This window comes from Bufo bufo, chromosome 4 (genome assembly GCF_905171765.1).
Source record: "Bufo bufo chromosome 4, aBufBuf1.1, whole genome shotgun sequence".
Classification (NCBI taxonomy): Eukaryota; Metazoa; Chordata; class Amphibia; order Anura; family Bufonidae; genus Bufo; species Bufo bufo.
Window position 1 is genome coordinate 376,219,431 of NC_053392.1, and position 15,379 is coordinate 376,234,809.

At 42.2% G+C, this 15,379-nt stretch overlaps 1 protein-coding gene across 12 annotated transcripts in view; it reads left to right on the forward strand.

Moving 5' to 3' along the window:
* Positions 1–15,379, forward strand: part of EYA4 (EYA transcriptional coactivator and phosphatase 4) — a 390,423-nt gene that overhangs the window by 190,918 nt on the left and 184,126 nt on the right. For all 12 annotated transcript variants that reach the window (XM_040429159.1, XM_040429165.1, XM_040429163.1 and 9 more), the window contains one exon: positions 14,475–14,596. In XM_040429159.1, the coding sequence (XP_040285093.1) occupies positions 14,475–14,596 (122 nt within the window). The remainder of the gene's footprint in view (positions 1–14,474; positions 14,597–15,379) is intronic.

Below are 15,379 nucleotides of genomic sequence, written 5' to 3' on the forward strand. Positions count from 1 at the left end.
CCCATGCTTACTGGTCCACGTATCGGTGGTTATGTGGACCTTGCCATAGATGGCGTTGCGCAGTGCACACCTAATTTTGTCCACCACTTGGTTGCACAGGGCAGGGATGGCTCACCTGGAAAAGTAGTGGTGGCTGGGAACCACGTACTGTGAAACAGCCACTGCCATAAGGTTTTTAAAAGTCTATTTTTAAAAGACGGAATGACAACATTTCAAAGGCGAGGAATTTTGAAATGCTGGCATTCAGGGCCAGGGATCGATGGGTAGGGGGTACTTCCTCTTTCTCTCCAGTGTTTAAGAGATGGACAGCAGAACACTTCCATGGGACAGTGTGGAGATGCTTGGTGATGGTGATAGAGGTGGTGGTGTTGCTGCCACATTGCTGCCACATCCTCTGTTTGCGGGGTGGCAGATGCCAATATCACTCCAGAGGGGGAAGAAGAGGCCGAGACTGCAGCAGGAGGAGCCTGAGATCTTTCGTAGTTTTTGAGGTGTTTACTCCACTGCAGCTCGTGCTTTGCATTTAGATGCCTGGTCATGCAGGTGGTGCTCAGGTTTAGAACATTTATGCCTCACTTCAGGCTCTGATTGCACAGCGTGCAAACCACTTGCGTCTTGTCATCAGCACATTGTCTGAAGAACCGCCACACCAGGGAACTCCTTGGAGCTGGCTTTGGTGTGCTCAGCCCCTGGGTGTGGTGGGCAGTAGAAGGCATACTGTCTAGGGGATGGCCACTCTGCTTTTGCACCCTGCTCCCTCTTTTGCTTTGCGGCTGGCACGGTGTGACCACCACCCCTTCCTCCGAACTGCACACGTCACTCGCATGACCTTGATTCTATGTGGAGTCTAGAACCACTTCATCTTCCACCCACTCTTCACCCCTGCCCTCCTTTCCGGTCTGCACACTGCAGAAAGCTGCAGCAGTTAGCACCTGTGTTTCGTCATCATCAGAGACGTGCTGCTGTGGTCCTCCCATGTTCACATCCTAAAACATAAGTGGTTGGACATTGGTGCACTCGATCTCTTCCACTTCTGGGGCAGGGCTATGTGGACGGCCCACAGAAACCCTGCCAGTAGAGTCATCAAAAAGCATAAGAGACTGCTGCATGACTTGGTGCTCAGACTGCTTGGCTGATTTGCAAGGGGGTGAGGTGAAAGACAGATGCCCATGGACTGCAGATGCCAAGTCTGTGCTTTCAGCAGGGTACCGGGTGGAGACTATGTGAAGGAACTGGAGGCACTGTCAGCCACCCAATCTACTACCGCCTCTACTTGTTCTGGCCTCACCATTCGTACACCGGTATTCGGGCCTACAAAATAACGCTGAACGTTCTGTCGCCTACGTGCACCAGGAGGAAGGTGTTTCATTTGGGCGTGTAGCTGGCACAGATCAACCACGTCCTCTTCCTGCTACAGAAGCTCCACCACGACCAGGGCCATGTCCCTTATTTGATGCTCTCCTCATTCTTTGAGGTCACCCACTGAACTATATTAATTTCCCTGTCACGTATGCAATGCAGGTGTACCTCACAACAAGAATAGGAATATATCACACACCAATCTAACAGACAGATTAACTATATCAATTTCACTGTCACGTATGCAGTGCAGGTGTATCTCACACAAAAAATGGGTATATATCACCCACCAAACTAACAGACAGATTAACTATTATATTTTTGTGTCAAAGCTGGTGTAAAGCTGGTGTATTGCACCCACAAAAAAATCATTATACTATAGGTCACCCACAAAACAAATAGTTAGATTCCTAACACTCTCCCTCACTTCAGCTGCCTGCTACCTGCTTCCTGTCCCTGTCAGCTGATGGGCGGTGCTACACGTGATCCAGCTTTTATAGGGCTGGGTCACATGATGCATCGGCCAATCACTGCCATTCCATTAGTAGTCATGGCTGTGATGGCTTCTAAGTGCCTACAGCTTAAAAGCTTGTTGATTGGCTGCCCTGCAGCCTTTCAACAAGCTTTATTAAATGCCCAAACACCGAACTCGAACCCAAACTTTTCCGGCAAAGTTCGGGTTCGGGTCTGGGTACCCAAAATCGTGAAGTTCGGGTTCGCTCAACACTATATATCGCCAGTGGGTTAATATGCAAAATGCATGTCTTTTTATGTGCTATGCCCTTTGCAGTGGTGTAGCTCTGGAAGGGGGGGGGGGGGGGGGGGGAGCAGTTACACACAGACACTTGTGCTTAAGAGGAACAAGGATCCCTCTTCTACAAAAGAAGACACCAATATTATATATATATCAAGCTGTTAGGGGTGATATCCCTGTTTCAGGTTTTGCCTTTGTTTATAATATATCTCATTTTCAATGTCAACCTGATTTGTTAAAATGTATTACATTTTATATTATGACCACCAACTCACAGAATATTTCTCCTGAATAACCTATTTTGAATTAGTTATCATGGATGGGATGGTATAAAACCATGGTCTTCAACCTGTGCTTTCCAGCTGTGGCAAAATTAAAATGACATGTGGATGTTAGGGTATGCTGAAAGTTGTGGTTTTACAACTGCTAGAGACCAGCTACTTATCACTGATGATGCCATCTGAATCATGCTGTTTATGGCCAGGAGTTGTAAAATTCTGGACGTTAACAGTGCCATATTGTAAGGGCTGAAACCGCCAATTTCGGGCTTCATTCTTGGTGAGGTGTCTGTACAGTTCCCATGTATATGAATCATCTGATTCTTTTTACTTTCTCCCTTTGACTAGTAATTAGAGGATTCAGATGACAACCTGTGGAAGATATCGCTCAATGCTTAGCAGCATCTGGCTCTTTGGCATATTTTCCTGGCACTTCTGTTAATGGTTTTGAATTTGCCCATGGGTCTTTCATGTGGTTGAATTGCAGATGGGCTGTCTGTATGGCCTTGTTCTCCTAGGTGCTTTATGTTTTGCTCCTCACTCATTTTAGGAAAAACATGCCATTTTAAAAAGGTAAAATAAAATATTTCATTGCTTTAGAAGGTCCTATATGCTCAGCCTTCCTTTCCAGAGTAGTCGAAAAAATTGCTTTGAAAGCAAACACATGTGGCCCTCTATTCAAATCCAGAGCTGTGAAGTGATAAAATTAGGCATTTAATGGAGTGTCTGTGAAATTTAGCATTTTCATGCAACCATTACAAAGTACCTTAATAATATAACAGAGCTTTATTTTTCTCATTCTTGGACTAAAGCATGCTTGTGTGTATTCTTTAGGAGATCTACTATCTACAGTATATTCACTTTAGCATATTACCATATTATGTACTTCTAGGGAGAAATAAATTGACTTATTTGTCGGACACATAAATAAAGCCTGAATAATAATGGGCAGAAGAGAGATATTCACTGCTCTTAAAGATGAAGTGAGGAGCCTACCTATAATCAAAATGAAAGGCAAAATGAATGTAATTAGATTTAAAAGGGTTGTCTCATGAAGTCAATCCCTTGTGGAAATTATCTCTGTAGTAGTAGGCAAAAGGGATCAAATGTAGTCAGAGACAATGACACAGGAGTCCATTTCAAACAGGATTTTTCCTGTTCATTTAATTATTTATTTTAAATTAAATCAGATCATTTTTTGGCTTAAAAATGTTGCAAGTCATGTCGATTGTGGCATTTGTTTTGTGACAAATTTTGTGACATTAAGGGACAAAATTAGACCTAGATTATGACACATTTACTATGTGCAACTTTTGCGAATCTCCATGCCACGCAACCCCCTTGTCTACTTTTACACATATAGCTGTAAACCACATTGCACTCACACCAAATATATTATTAAGGTGTGCCATTTCATAATTTTGGTGCAGAAACGACAGCAAAGACAGACTTAGAAATGAGACAAAAACAATCACAAATGAGGAATCTTTGAACTCCGAAGCTCGTTGATTTATAAGAGATTTCATAAAGATCACAATAAAAATTCAGCTATTAAGTTTAGTTGTGGTTTGTGCCAAAGGATGTCTTGCTACAGGTGAATCATCTTCTTGTGAAAATGTCTGCCAGCTCTTCTATAGTTTTCTCATTCTGATGGTTGGCATCATATTGTTAAGAATATACTGTATGACACCGGCAGCACCGACCAGTGATTTATACTTAAATGCATTATATTAGCGTTGTGCCTAGATTTGCACAACATTAGAAGGTGAGCATATTTTATCTCATTTTAGGACATTTTATACCAAGCATTTTACCTTGTACCGATGTAGTAGAGTTAACACTCATGCTTTCTGAGATTTCTGAGATGTGTTATCTAAACTAAGCAAACACCTTCAATTGCTTTTCAATGGCTTTTGTTTCAAGATAAAAGGATGAGTTAAGAAAATTGAGTTAAGAGTTTTAGTGCTAACCCTGCTTCACTTTTGTTTTGACACTATTGCTCACTTATTCTTATTATCATGGGTGTGTCCTAACAATTGGACATAATGTTGATTGTGTGAAAATCCTCTTAAGGATTTGTCAGAATAGCAAACTTGTTGACTGGTTGTAATAACAAGTGGACATGTGTGGTGCTGTTTAAAGAAAAACAGACTCATACAAACCCATTAATTGTTTTTACAGTGACCCAGTGGGCCACTACTAAATGATCAAACAAAGTGTAACATATGTACCTGATGTTTTGTGGTTTTATTTCATTTTAAACTGTTCTTCTGTTGTTTGCACTCAATGTCACGCTGAATCATTCGGTTAATTTCCATCCCCTGGAGATAGAGGTAGGCCCTAAACCCTGGGTTTGGCTCTTCCCTGTAGAGTGAGATATTTACGGACTGTCAGTTCATGTGTGAGCAGTTTAGGAAACACATATCTATGGCATACACAGTCAGCATTTGGGACCTCAAAAAGTCTGAAGAAACCATGAGACTAATTAGAAAAGAACTATTGAGAAGGTTAAGCAGCCAAAAAGGAGGGTGTGTGGAAGAGGTATGTAAAAATGGATTTTGCATTATATGTTTCAAAAGAGCACATTTTGGAGTTTGCATAACATTTTTGTGAAATCATAATCAAGATGTTCAAAGGGGAAGATCCATATAAACAAATGTGATTACATTCAGTACCACAAAAACATGTGATATTTTTCCTCTGTGCTTGTGGTTTGGACTTGTGCTCCACCACAATCCCCAATGCTGAATCTGGCCTAAAGAAGATAACAAAGCCTATGAAATGAGGTAATGTATTTTATCTGGACAGTAAACTGTATAAGGCTAGGTTTTGGCTAAAAAAATGTGGCCTCATATAGACCTTCTGCATCGGCCCAGGACTGGAACTGAGTGAAGGATGGGAGAAGTAGTTTTGGCTCTGAGGGTGGTGTTAATTCTCACTTATCACTGTAGTGATCTCCAGTCTTGCAGTTTCTAGGGCAGTGCAAACACTGGTGGGTGCTCTCTTTCTTCTCTCAGGTCAAACACTGATATTGGGGCATTTGTCTGGTTTTGGTTGAGGTGCCCTTGATGTTGGATGACTTGCTGGGTGCAATGTAATGCCTTATTAGATGTCTAGCCTTTTACCTCTGGAGTACTTTTGTAGTATGAGTGCTTTCTGGGCAGTTGTAGGATACAGATTAAGGTTCTCTGAACTTGGGACTAGTTGTGAAGGAGGTTGCGCAGACACTTTTTCCCCTCCAGGCTGCTTCAAACTAGATTACCTCAACAATAACTATTCAGGAGGACAGACCTAGTTTATCTCCTAAAAACCTAAAAATATTTTCAAAGTTGTTAACCATCTGTTGTCCATACAATGACATTAAGTGCATGTATATAACAAATCACAATATTTAAACATTGCATTAACTCTCAATCCTAATTAACCGTTTGCAATAGTCCCTCTAGGGTACTGCACTTTGGATTCAGACTACAGAGAGCAGAATTTGGTTACCTTGAGGCATGCTAATTAGTAATGGACGAACATTTGCCGGGACGATTCGCGAACACACGTTCGCGATCAAATGTTCACGCGTTCGCATCATGCCCATTGACTTTAATAGCAGGCGAACCTGAAAAACCTTCAGGTCATATTTGAGCCACCAAATACAAACTATGAGTGCACAAATAGTCCCGCAACATGGTCAGTGACATACCAGAGGGGGGTCATTGGCAAAAATTCCCACAAAAAATATGTATTTTAATCAGGGGCCATTTTTATGTGTCTTAAAGGAAAACTCTATGTTAGGCGTAATTCTGACACAGATTGTGGCGCAAAGGTCCTTAGCACCGCAATCTGCATATTTTTCCTGCTTATGCCAGGTCTAAAAAAGGATGGCGTGGGCAAGGAAAGGGATACAGTTATGGCCATCCAGTTATTGGATACCACTGCCATACATTGACCGGATAACACCTCTGTACAGTGACCGGATAACACGGTCATGCCATGACCGGATAAAAGGGTTTAAGAGGGCACAGTACAGGGAATGACTAGGGGCACTGCACAGGGTGTGGTAGGAGGGCACAATGCAGGGTATAATGGGGCACAGTAGGGGGTGAGAGGCACAGTACGGGGTGGGGGGCACAGTCACATGACCCTGTGACATTTGAAGGTCCTTATGGTGAATGCGGTTCATACGCCACCATAATGAGAGGCAGAGGAGTGAGACAAGGGTGTGATTATGTGGCTAGAGATAAAAAATTTAACTGTTGGCGAGTACAGGCCCCAAAAATATGGATAAATATGTAACTGTAGGCCAGTGCAGGCCCCAAAAATTAGCCAATAGGCATTCACCTGACAGCAAAGAACTTTGGATTCTGTGGCTGGAGGTACATTAGGCGGTCACAGGATAAAAATTTAACTGTCGGCCAGTACAGGCCCCAAAAATTAGCCAATAGGCATTCACCTGACAGCAAAGAACTTTGGATTCTGTGGCTGGAGGTAAATTAGGCTGTCACAGGATAAAAATGTAACTGTCGGCCAGTACAGGCCCCAAAAATTAGGGAATAGGCATTCACCTGACACCAAAGAACTTTGGATTCTGTGGCTGGAGGTATATTAGGCGGTCACAGGATAAAAATGTAAATGTCGGCCAGTACAAGCCCCAAAAATTAGCCAATAGGCATTCACCTGACAGCACAGAACTTTGGATTCTTTGGCTGGAGGTGCATTAAATATGTAACTGTCGGCCAGTACAGGCCCCAAAACTTAGACATTCACCTGACATAAAAAAGGCCTTTTATGCCGATGTATATACAATATATATATAAGACAAGGACCATTCTTTCTTCTGAGTGGTGGCGGATATGTGTGGGCTGGCATGAGGAAATTCAATTACACGTGGTCATCACAGGTGTTGAATTCCTCCGAGATCCATGTCTCATTCATTTTTAAAAATGTGAGGTAGTTTACACTGTCGTGAGCTAGGCGATGCGCTTATCGGTCACGATACCCCCTGCTCCGCTGAACGTCCTTTCGTACAGGACACTCGACGAGGGGCAAGCCAAGAGTTCCATGGAAAATTGTGCCAGCTCTGGCCACAGGTCAAGCCTGCACACCCAGTAGTCAAGGGGTTCCTCGCTTCTCAGAGCGTACAAATCAGCCGTTAACCTGATGTAGTCAGACAACTGTCGATTTAGGCGTACCCTGAGGCTGGATCTGGAGGGTGGCTGTCGATTGGTTTGCTGCAAGAATGATCTCAGCTCTGAAGTGACCAACACAATTTCAAACCGCCCTCTTTTTGCAGGCATGGTAGGATTGGTATCCGCACCTGTTTCGCTGTGGGTGGAAATTCCTCCTCCAGTGCCTGCAACAGCAGAATGCAGCATTTCTTGCAGTAAGGCCTGGAAATGCTGCATTCTGACAGCCCTCTGTGATGCTGGTAACATGTCCACCATTTTGTGTTTGTACCGGGGGTCTAAGTACGTTGCCACCCAGTACTGGTACTTGACCTTTATGCTTTTTATAGGGGGTCCCTCTTCAAATACTGGAGCATGAAGGCCCCATTTGCACTAAATTGGAAGCAGTGGAGCACCCTGGCACCTGCTCATCGCCCAGGAGAATGTCATCCTCGGTCTCCTCCACCCTGCCACGGACAACACCAGGGATCCCAAAAAGTTTAAAGCCTGCTCTTCTTGCTCCTCCTCATCCCTCCAGCCACCATCATCCTCTGACTCCTCTTCAAACTCCTTCTGACTTGTCTCAGATGGAGTAGCACCCCTGGGAATTCATTTAGCATTGCGACTTCCTCATCTTCCAGCTCCTGCTCCTCAACAGCTTGATCAATGACACGAAGAAAAGCACACTCCAGAAAGAAGGTGTAAGGTACGATGTCACTGATGACGTCCTGGCTGCGACTGACCAGTTTGGTGATCTCATCAAATAGCCGCAGAAGCTCCCCAGTACCTGTCCTGATGCAGAGTTCGTATAGGTAGTTGTTAACAGCACGTTTCTGCTGGAGCAGTCTATAAAGCATATACAAGGTGGAGTTCCAGCGCGTCGGGCAGCCACAAATCTGACATCTGACGGGCAAGTGGTGCCGCCGCTGAACGTCAGCGAGGCGAACCATGGCCATGTAGGATCTTCCAAAATTGCCAGAAATTTTTCGTCCTTGACCCCAGGGTATTTTACAACGAACTAACTGTCAAATTGAGAGGGATTAGTCACTGATCGGCCTGTGATCGCAGGAATTATCAGGTCAAACACTGATATTGGGGCATTTGTCTGGTTTTGGTTGAGGTGCCCTTGATGTTGGATGACTTGCTGGGTGCAAGGTAAGGCCTTATTAGATGTCTAGCCTTTTACCTCTGGAGTACTTTTGTAGTATGAGTGCTTTCTGGGCAGTTGTAGGAAACAGATTAAGGTTCTCTGAACTTGGAACTAGTTGTGAAGGAGGTTGCGCAGACACTTCAAACTAGACTACCTCAACAATAACCATTCAGGAGGACAGACCTAGTTTATCTCCTAAAAACCTAAAACTATTTGCAAAGTTTTTAACCATCTGTTGTCCATACGATGACATTAAGTGCATGTATATAACAAATCACAATATTTAAACATTGCATTAACTCTCAATCCTAATTAAACGTTTGCAATAGTCCTTCTAGGGTACTGCACTTTGGATTCAGACTACAGAGAGCAGAAGTTGGTTACCTTGAGGCATGCTAATTAGTGATGGACGAACATCGGCCGGGACAATTCGCGAACACGCGTTCGCGATCAAATGTTCACGCGTTCGCATCATGCCCATTGACTTTAATAGCAGGTGAACCTGAAAAACCTTCAGGTCATATTTCCTGCCACGGACAACACCAGGGATCCCGAAAAGTTTAAAGCCCGCTCTTCTTGCTCCTCCTCATCCCCCCAGCCACCATCATCCTCTGACTCCTCTTCAGACTCCTTCTGACTTGTCTCAGATGGAGTAGCACCCCTGGGAATTCATTCAGCATTGCAACTTCCTCATCTTCCAGCTTCTGCTCCTCAACAGCTTGATAAATGACATGAAGAAAAGCACACTCCAGAAAGAAGGTGTAAGGTACGATGTCACTGATGAAGTCCTGGCTGCGACTGACCGGTTTGGTGATCTCATCAAATAGCCGCAGAAGCTCCCCAGTACCTGTCCTGATGCAGAGTTCGTATAGGTAGTAGTTAACGGCACATTTCTGCTGGAGCAGTCTATAAAGCATATACAAGGTGGAGTTCCAGTGCGTCGGGCAGCCACAAATCTGACATCTGACTGACAAGTGAGGAAGGCGAACCATGGCCATGTAGGATCTTCCAAAATTGCAAGAGATTTTTCGTCCTTGACCCCAGGGTATTTTACAATGAACTAACTGTCAAATTGAGAGGGATTAGCCATTGATCGGCCTGTGATCGCAGGAATTAAAAGGAGTGCCGGACCGGTGTGGCTCTTGGCTTCCAGGCACAACAGCCACAGCACAGCATGGCAACGTCTCACCTGGCACGTCGAATAGGTTCTGGGGAGCTTGGGGGGGTGCATCAGAAGAGGCGGTAGCAGAGGAAAAGGAGGAGTCAGCCAAGGAGGAGACGGAGAATGGAGTAGGAGGAGGAGAAGAAGAGGCAGACCTGCATACAATCCATGGCGGTAACACAAAATCCACACAGGTGCCACGGGTTACATGCTTGACGGCCGTCAGAAGGTTCACCCAGTGGGCAGTAAAAGTTATGTACCTTCCCTGGCCGTGTTTGCTAGACCACGTGTCTGTGGTCAGATGTATCTTGGCACCGACACTGTGCCAGAGAAATATTAACTGAACGTGGCCATATAGTTCAGGGATGCGCTTCTGGGAGAAATATTTCCTTCCGGGGACCTTCCATTGCAGTGTGCCAATGGCCACAAATTTTGTAAAGGCCTCTGAGTCTATTTTATATATTCAGGACCTAACCTGGGTAAGGTTAATTAACAAGTTTATTTACAAATGCCTGACAGGCAATAGAACCTTTCTTGACCCAGGGGAAAATTAATACTTCACTTTTATTATAGTAAATGATAAAACCTAACACTACATATGTGCGTGATGCACTATTTAATTAATCATAGACAAGAACAAAAAAATGTGTGTTAAAAACACAGTCACCACTCCACTGGTGGGTGTATTTGTTGGTCAGTTATAAGGAGCGAAGAGATGTGCACAATCTCTCCCCCTTATGACTAGAGGTGCAGACTCCTGCCGTACCCCTTGGATGCTGTGTTATCGCCAAATGGATGGGGTTGTCAAACAACCATATAGCGTGGTGGGGGACTTGGTATGTCAACCCACTAGAGACCTAAACATATTGTTTGGCAGCTAACTCTGCATACAGACTTAACACACAGCAGTGAATGCTGTGTCTTACTGATAATGACACGCCCCTCTTACAGTGCCCAAAACGCCTTCCTCCAGAATCCCTAACCGCCCACATCGTCTCATCCCTCTCCTCCCCCTCCCTGACGGCCGAGCGAAGTCTCGCGCGAGCATCGGACGTCACTGGGCTCGGCGCATGCCCAGTGACGACGATGAAGCTCCTGCCCTCAGTCTCCAGCAAATCGCACTGGCGAAGCCCTCAGTGGGTGCTGCATCTGCGCGAGACTTCGCTCGGCCGTCAGGGAGGGGCAGGAGAGGGATGAGACGCTGTGGGCGGTTAGGGATTCTGGAGGAAGGCGTTTTGGGCACTGTAAGAGGGTCGATACTGGGCACACAAAGGGGAACATTACGCCCCTCTGGGCACCTTCAGGGTTTTATAAAAGTCGTTTTTCTGCAAAACTGCTGGACGGATTGCAATAAAAAACAGCACAGCCGATTCAAGGTAAGCTGTGGAGCATGACTGGTTTAAAATCTGAATTTGTGTTATACGAGGTGACAGAATCCCTTTAAGAACGCCACAACAAATGTGACTTAACAATGAAGTAAAACCAACATAAGCGACAATCCATGGTAACACAATAGTACCATTTATTGTCTTTTTATATAAACACACATTTCAAATTAGAAACTTTTCCGGTTTTATACTATGTATTTTCAGCAAAAAGCAACAGGACTGGAAAGATCCAAGCAAATTTTCAAAAAGAAGGGTGGGGCAAACTAAGCAAAGAGCCATAACCCACATAAACTTAACTCAATTGCTGGGATGAGGCCACCTGACCTAATCACAGCCAATATTACCCACTTTTTCTGTAATTTAAGCCCTTCTTGCTCTGCCCGACAATCAGAATACATTATGCTTTTACTCTATAGTGCATATCAAAATTTCAGGCAGTTCAATAATAAGCCTTGTACAAATACTCATGTTGATTGATATGGGTCTTATTCGTGGCTGTGCTTCTGTTATTATTCATCATTACTCTGCTGGCAATTGGTTGTCACTAAAAGAGTTGTGTGTGCCTTGAAATCTCATCTTGACATAACAAAGATGAATCTTCAATGAATAATGTTTGGGGAAATATAATTTGCTGACTTTCATATCATTTGTAAGATACAAAAATATCTGGACTTTTTAATTATTTTCTGGCACATTTAGGCCCGGATTGTTGATCTTTTTTCTTCTAAAAATTGCAGACATTTCAGGTACGCATTACTTTTAGTTTATGAGATAAAGCATGCACACATTTTGTGCCATGAAAAGCAGTGGGGAACATTTTGATGGATTACAGGATACCATAGCGTTGCTACTGATTGAGACTGAGACTTCAATAAGAATTTCATGAGTTTGAATTTTATCCATGACAAAAAGCAGCAGATCAATTTAAAGGAAACACAAATTATATATGTAGTTTTGCAATTTGCAGTACTTTTTATTAGGCTAGGGTGCTTCTATACACACTAAAGGAAATTATGTTTTTGGTGTGCAATTTTTACAGGTGCACATGTGAAAGAAGCTGAAGGAACCTTTAAAAGTTTTGTGGAGGTTAGCTCTCCAGCTTTGTATAATGAAAATTGTGATTTATTCTAAATCCGAACTCTTTAAAACAGTGGGGCAGATGTATTAAGATACATTTATTTTCCACCAGAATATTATGCCTATACCATTTTATTTAGTGTCAAATTTATAACCAGTATATATTTGAGTTGTTAAAAGTGTCAAAGCTAGAATTTTGTTGTAAAAAGTTATGTATTTTTTGTGTGCATTTAAAGCAGCCTGAGGACTGCTCAACAAGTTGCCAATTTGCTACATAATGCGGCACAGGGCTTTATACTGTCACCACTTTTTAGAACCACCTTGGAGCTAGTATAGTGTTTGACCACAAGATATGCCAAAATTTGTCAATAACTGCGACAAAAGAAGGCACAAAGTAGGACTAGGCAAAAAATTGATTTTAAATACAGTAAAATCCTACATTAATATATCTGTATTAAAATAGTAAGAAACAAAAAAATCTGAACCAAATATATTAAAATTAGCAGCCGTGATAAATAAATGCACATAAACATTTTGCCACGGATTTTAATTTTAATATGCTCAATCCTGATTTTGTTTCTAATTATTTTATTATTAGGAGACACATTGGGGGAGATTTATCGTAAGGGAAATTGTTAAATTCAGTTTTTCAGGAGTCTGTGTTGCTGTAACTCACGCCTAACTTATCAAATGTTGCATGATGTTTGATACATCATTAAGTCTAACACATCTCGCTGTGTACGTGTCTCATCCATGAAGACGTCAGTGAAGGTGATCCGTGGTTGGTCCATGTGTCTGTTTTTAGAATCCATGTGTCATCCGTAATTCACTGACGTTGCTCAGCTGAAAATGAATTTCCAAAGAATCTTCAAATCCTTCAGTCTTCAGTGAAAAACTGACGCAACGCGGATGAGTGTTGACCCATAGACTTAAATGGGCGTGCTTGGTCTGAATCATGGATCAAAATAGTGCATGTCCCCGTGATTTTTTTTACTGACCCATGGTCAGTTAAACAATACTGAAATGTGAACACATTTAAATCAATGGGTACGTGTAATGTCCACAGAAAATGCGGACGGCACACGTCAGTAAAAAACAGAAATGTGAACAAGGCCTTACTTTGCAACAATTTAAGGGAATTTTTAAAAAGTTGTAGTTTATAAATCAGCTCGACAAGTCAACCACAGACACTTTCCAACGCACTTTTCAAAACCGGAGTGAGTGGTGTAAAAAAAAAAAATTTTTTGCTACGTTTATGCACAAATAAGACCAAAAAGTCACAAAGCCCTATTTCAGAACTTTTTTAAGAAGAGTGTAGGGCTTGATAAATCCAACCCTCCCCGTGTGTTACCTAACTGGTAGTTGGAATACATCACTATTTTAACTCTGCAAAGCCTGGGGAGACGGCCTATTCTTTTGCTATAATATGCCTTAATAGGTTTGGTTGGCTGCCTAACAACAGTCACTTCTGTCATTTGGTTATGAAACAGATCACCTTGATCCTGCAGAGATCTTGAAGGAGTGAATAAATATAGAGCAGAACAACTGTTAGGACAAATCCACTGATATTAACAAAGACCCTGCAGAGATGAGACCTAGAATCAGATTTTTGAGGAATAATTAATTGCCAACATTCCTCCCAAACTGTGTGCTCTGGCGAAGAGTTAAAATAGGAGGTAAATGAGGTTCACAAGCCCAGTAATTCTACTTGTATGCAGAGGTTGTAATGCTCAAAGGAATTGTCCAGCAGTGAATAATTATGGGAAAATGGTACAGAGTGAGTAAAAAAATAAATAAAATGCAATATTCACCTCACCCCACCACATCTGTTCTGATGTTTATCAAATCCCCGCTGGTCTCTACTTCCTGGTCCCATCTTGACAAAAACACCAGGAGATACCCGCTCAGCCAATCACTCGCTGTTACGGGTCACCGATTTGCCCAGTGATTTTTTTTTTACTTACGCTGAGCACTTTCCTGATCATTTTCACTGTTTAAAATCCCGTTATTTTCACCATGCACAGCTTAATGGGAGCTGTAACGGTTACAAATAACTCAAAATCAGTCTCTTTAATGTCACACTGGCTTACAGGTTGGTCACCCATAGGTGGCACTGGATAACTACTAATATCTACATATTTTCCCAACAGGTCTATGGAAATGCAGGACTTAGCAAGTCCGCATAATCGTGTTGGAAGTGGTGATGCATCAGTCTCCAAGCTGGATAAGTCAAATATCAGCAGCAGCAACATCACAACAAATGGTACAGGAGGTACGTCTTTTTCTATAAGTTATTAAATTGGCAAAAATGTTATCTATGTTTTATTACCAAGCCTGATCTTAATCTGAAAGTCAGTGCACAGCCCTAATGATGCCATTCATTATTTACATTGTAGAATAATAATTGTAGTATCGGCCTATTACGGGCCTTCAAGGCCGTATGTTATATTTTTTTCAGTTTCTCATACTTTTGTAAGAAATACAAAACTTTTTTAGCCAGATGAGGATAATTCTTTATTGGTACCATTTTGGGGTACAAATAATGTATGTTTTAACTTTTGTATGTTTTAGTAGGGAATGGAAAAACTTATGCCTAATTACTATATGCCTTATGCCATTGTTGTTTGGGCTATTTTGACTGTGCCTTTGAGACAGTATAAATAACATGCATGCCACAGTAACTTGTCAGTTAGTCAATGTCACCAAATGTATACATTTTTTTGTAATTCCTTCCTGAATATAAACATGGTTTATAAAAAAAATAAAAATTGTCACCTCCTACACATATTTTTTTATTTTATTGAGAATTTTATTTTTATATAAAAATCCCTTTTAGTTTATTTTATTTGGGTAATTTATTTCATGCTGAATGGGAATGAACAGCTTGCAATGTATTAAAATACATGCAGGATACAGAAGACTGAGCAATGTTTTTTAATAAAAAAAACTATTACAAATATGTTTTTATCCAAGAATACAGCCAATGCAATAAAAAAATCACCTAAAAGATATCCATAGCCTTTAACTTTTTGCTCTACATAGGTGACAAGAAACT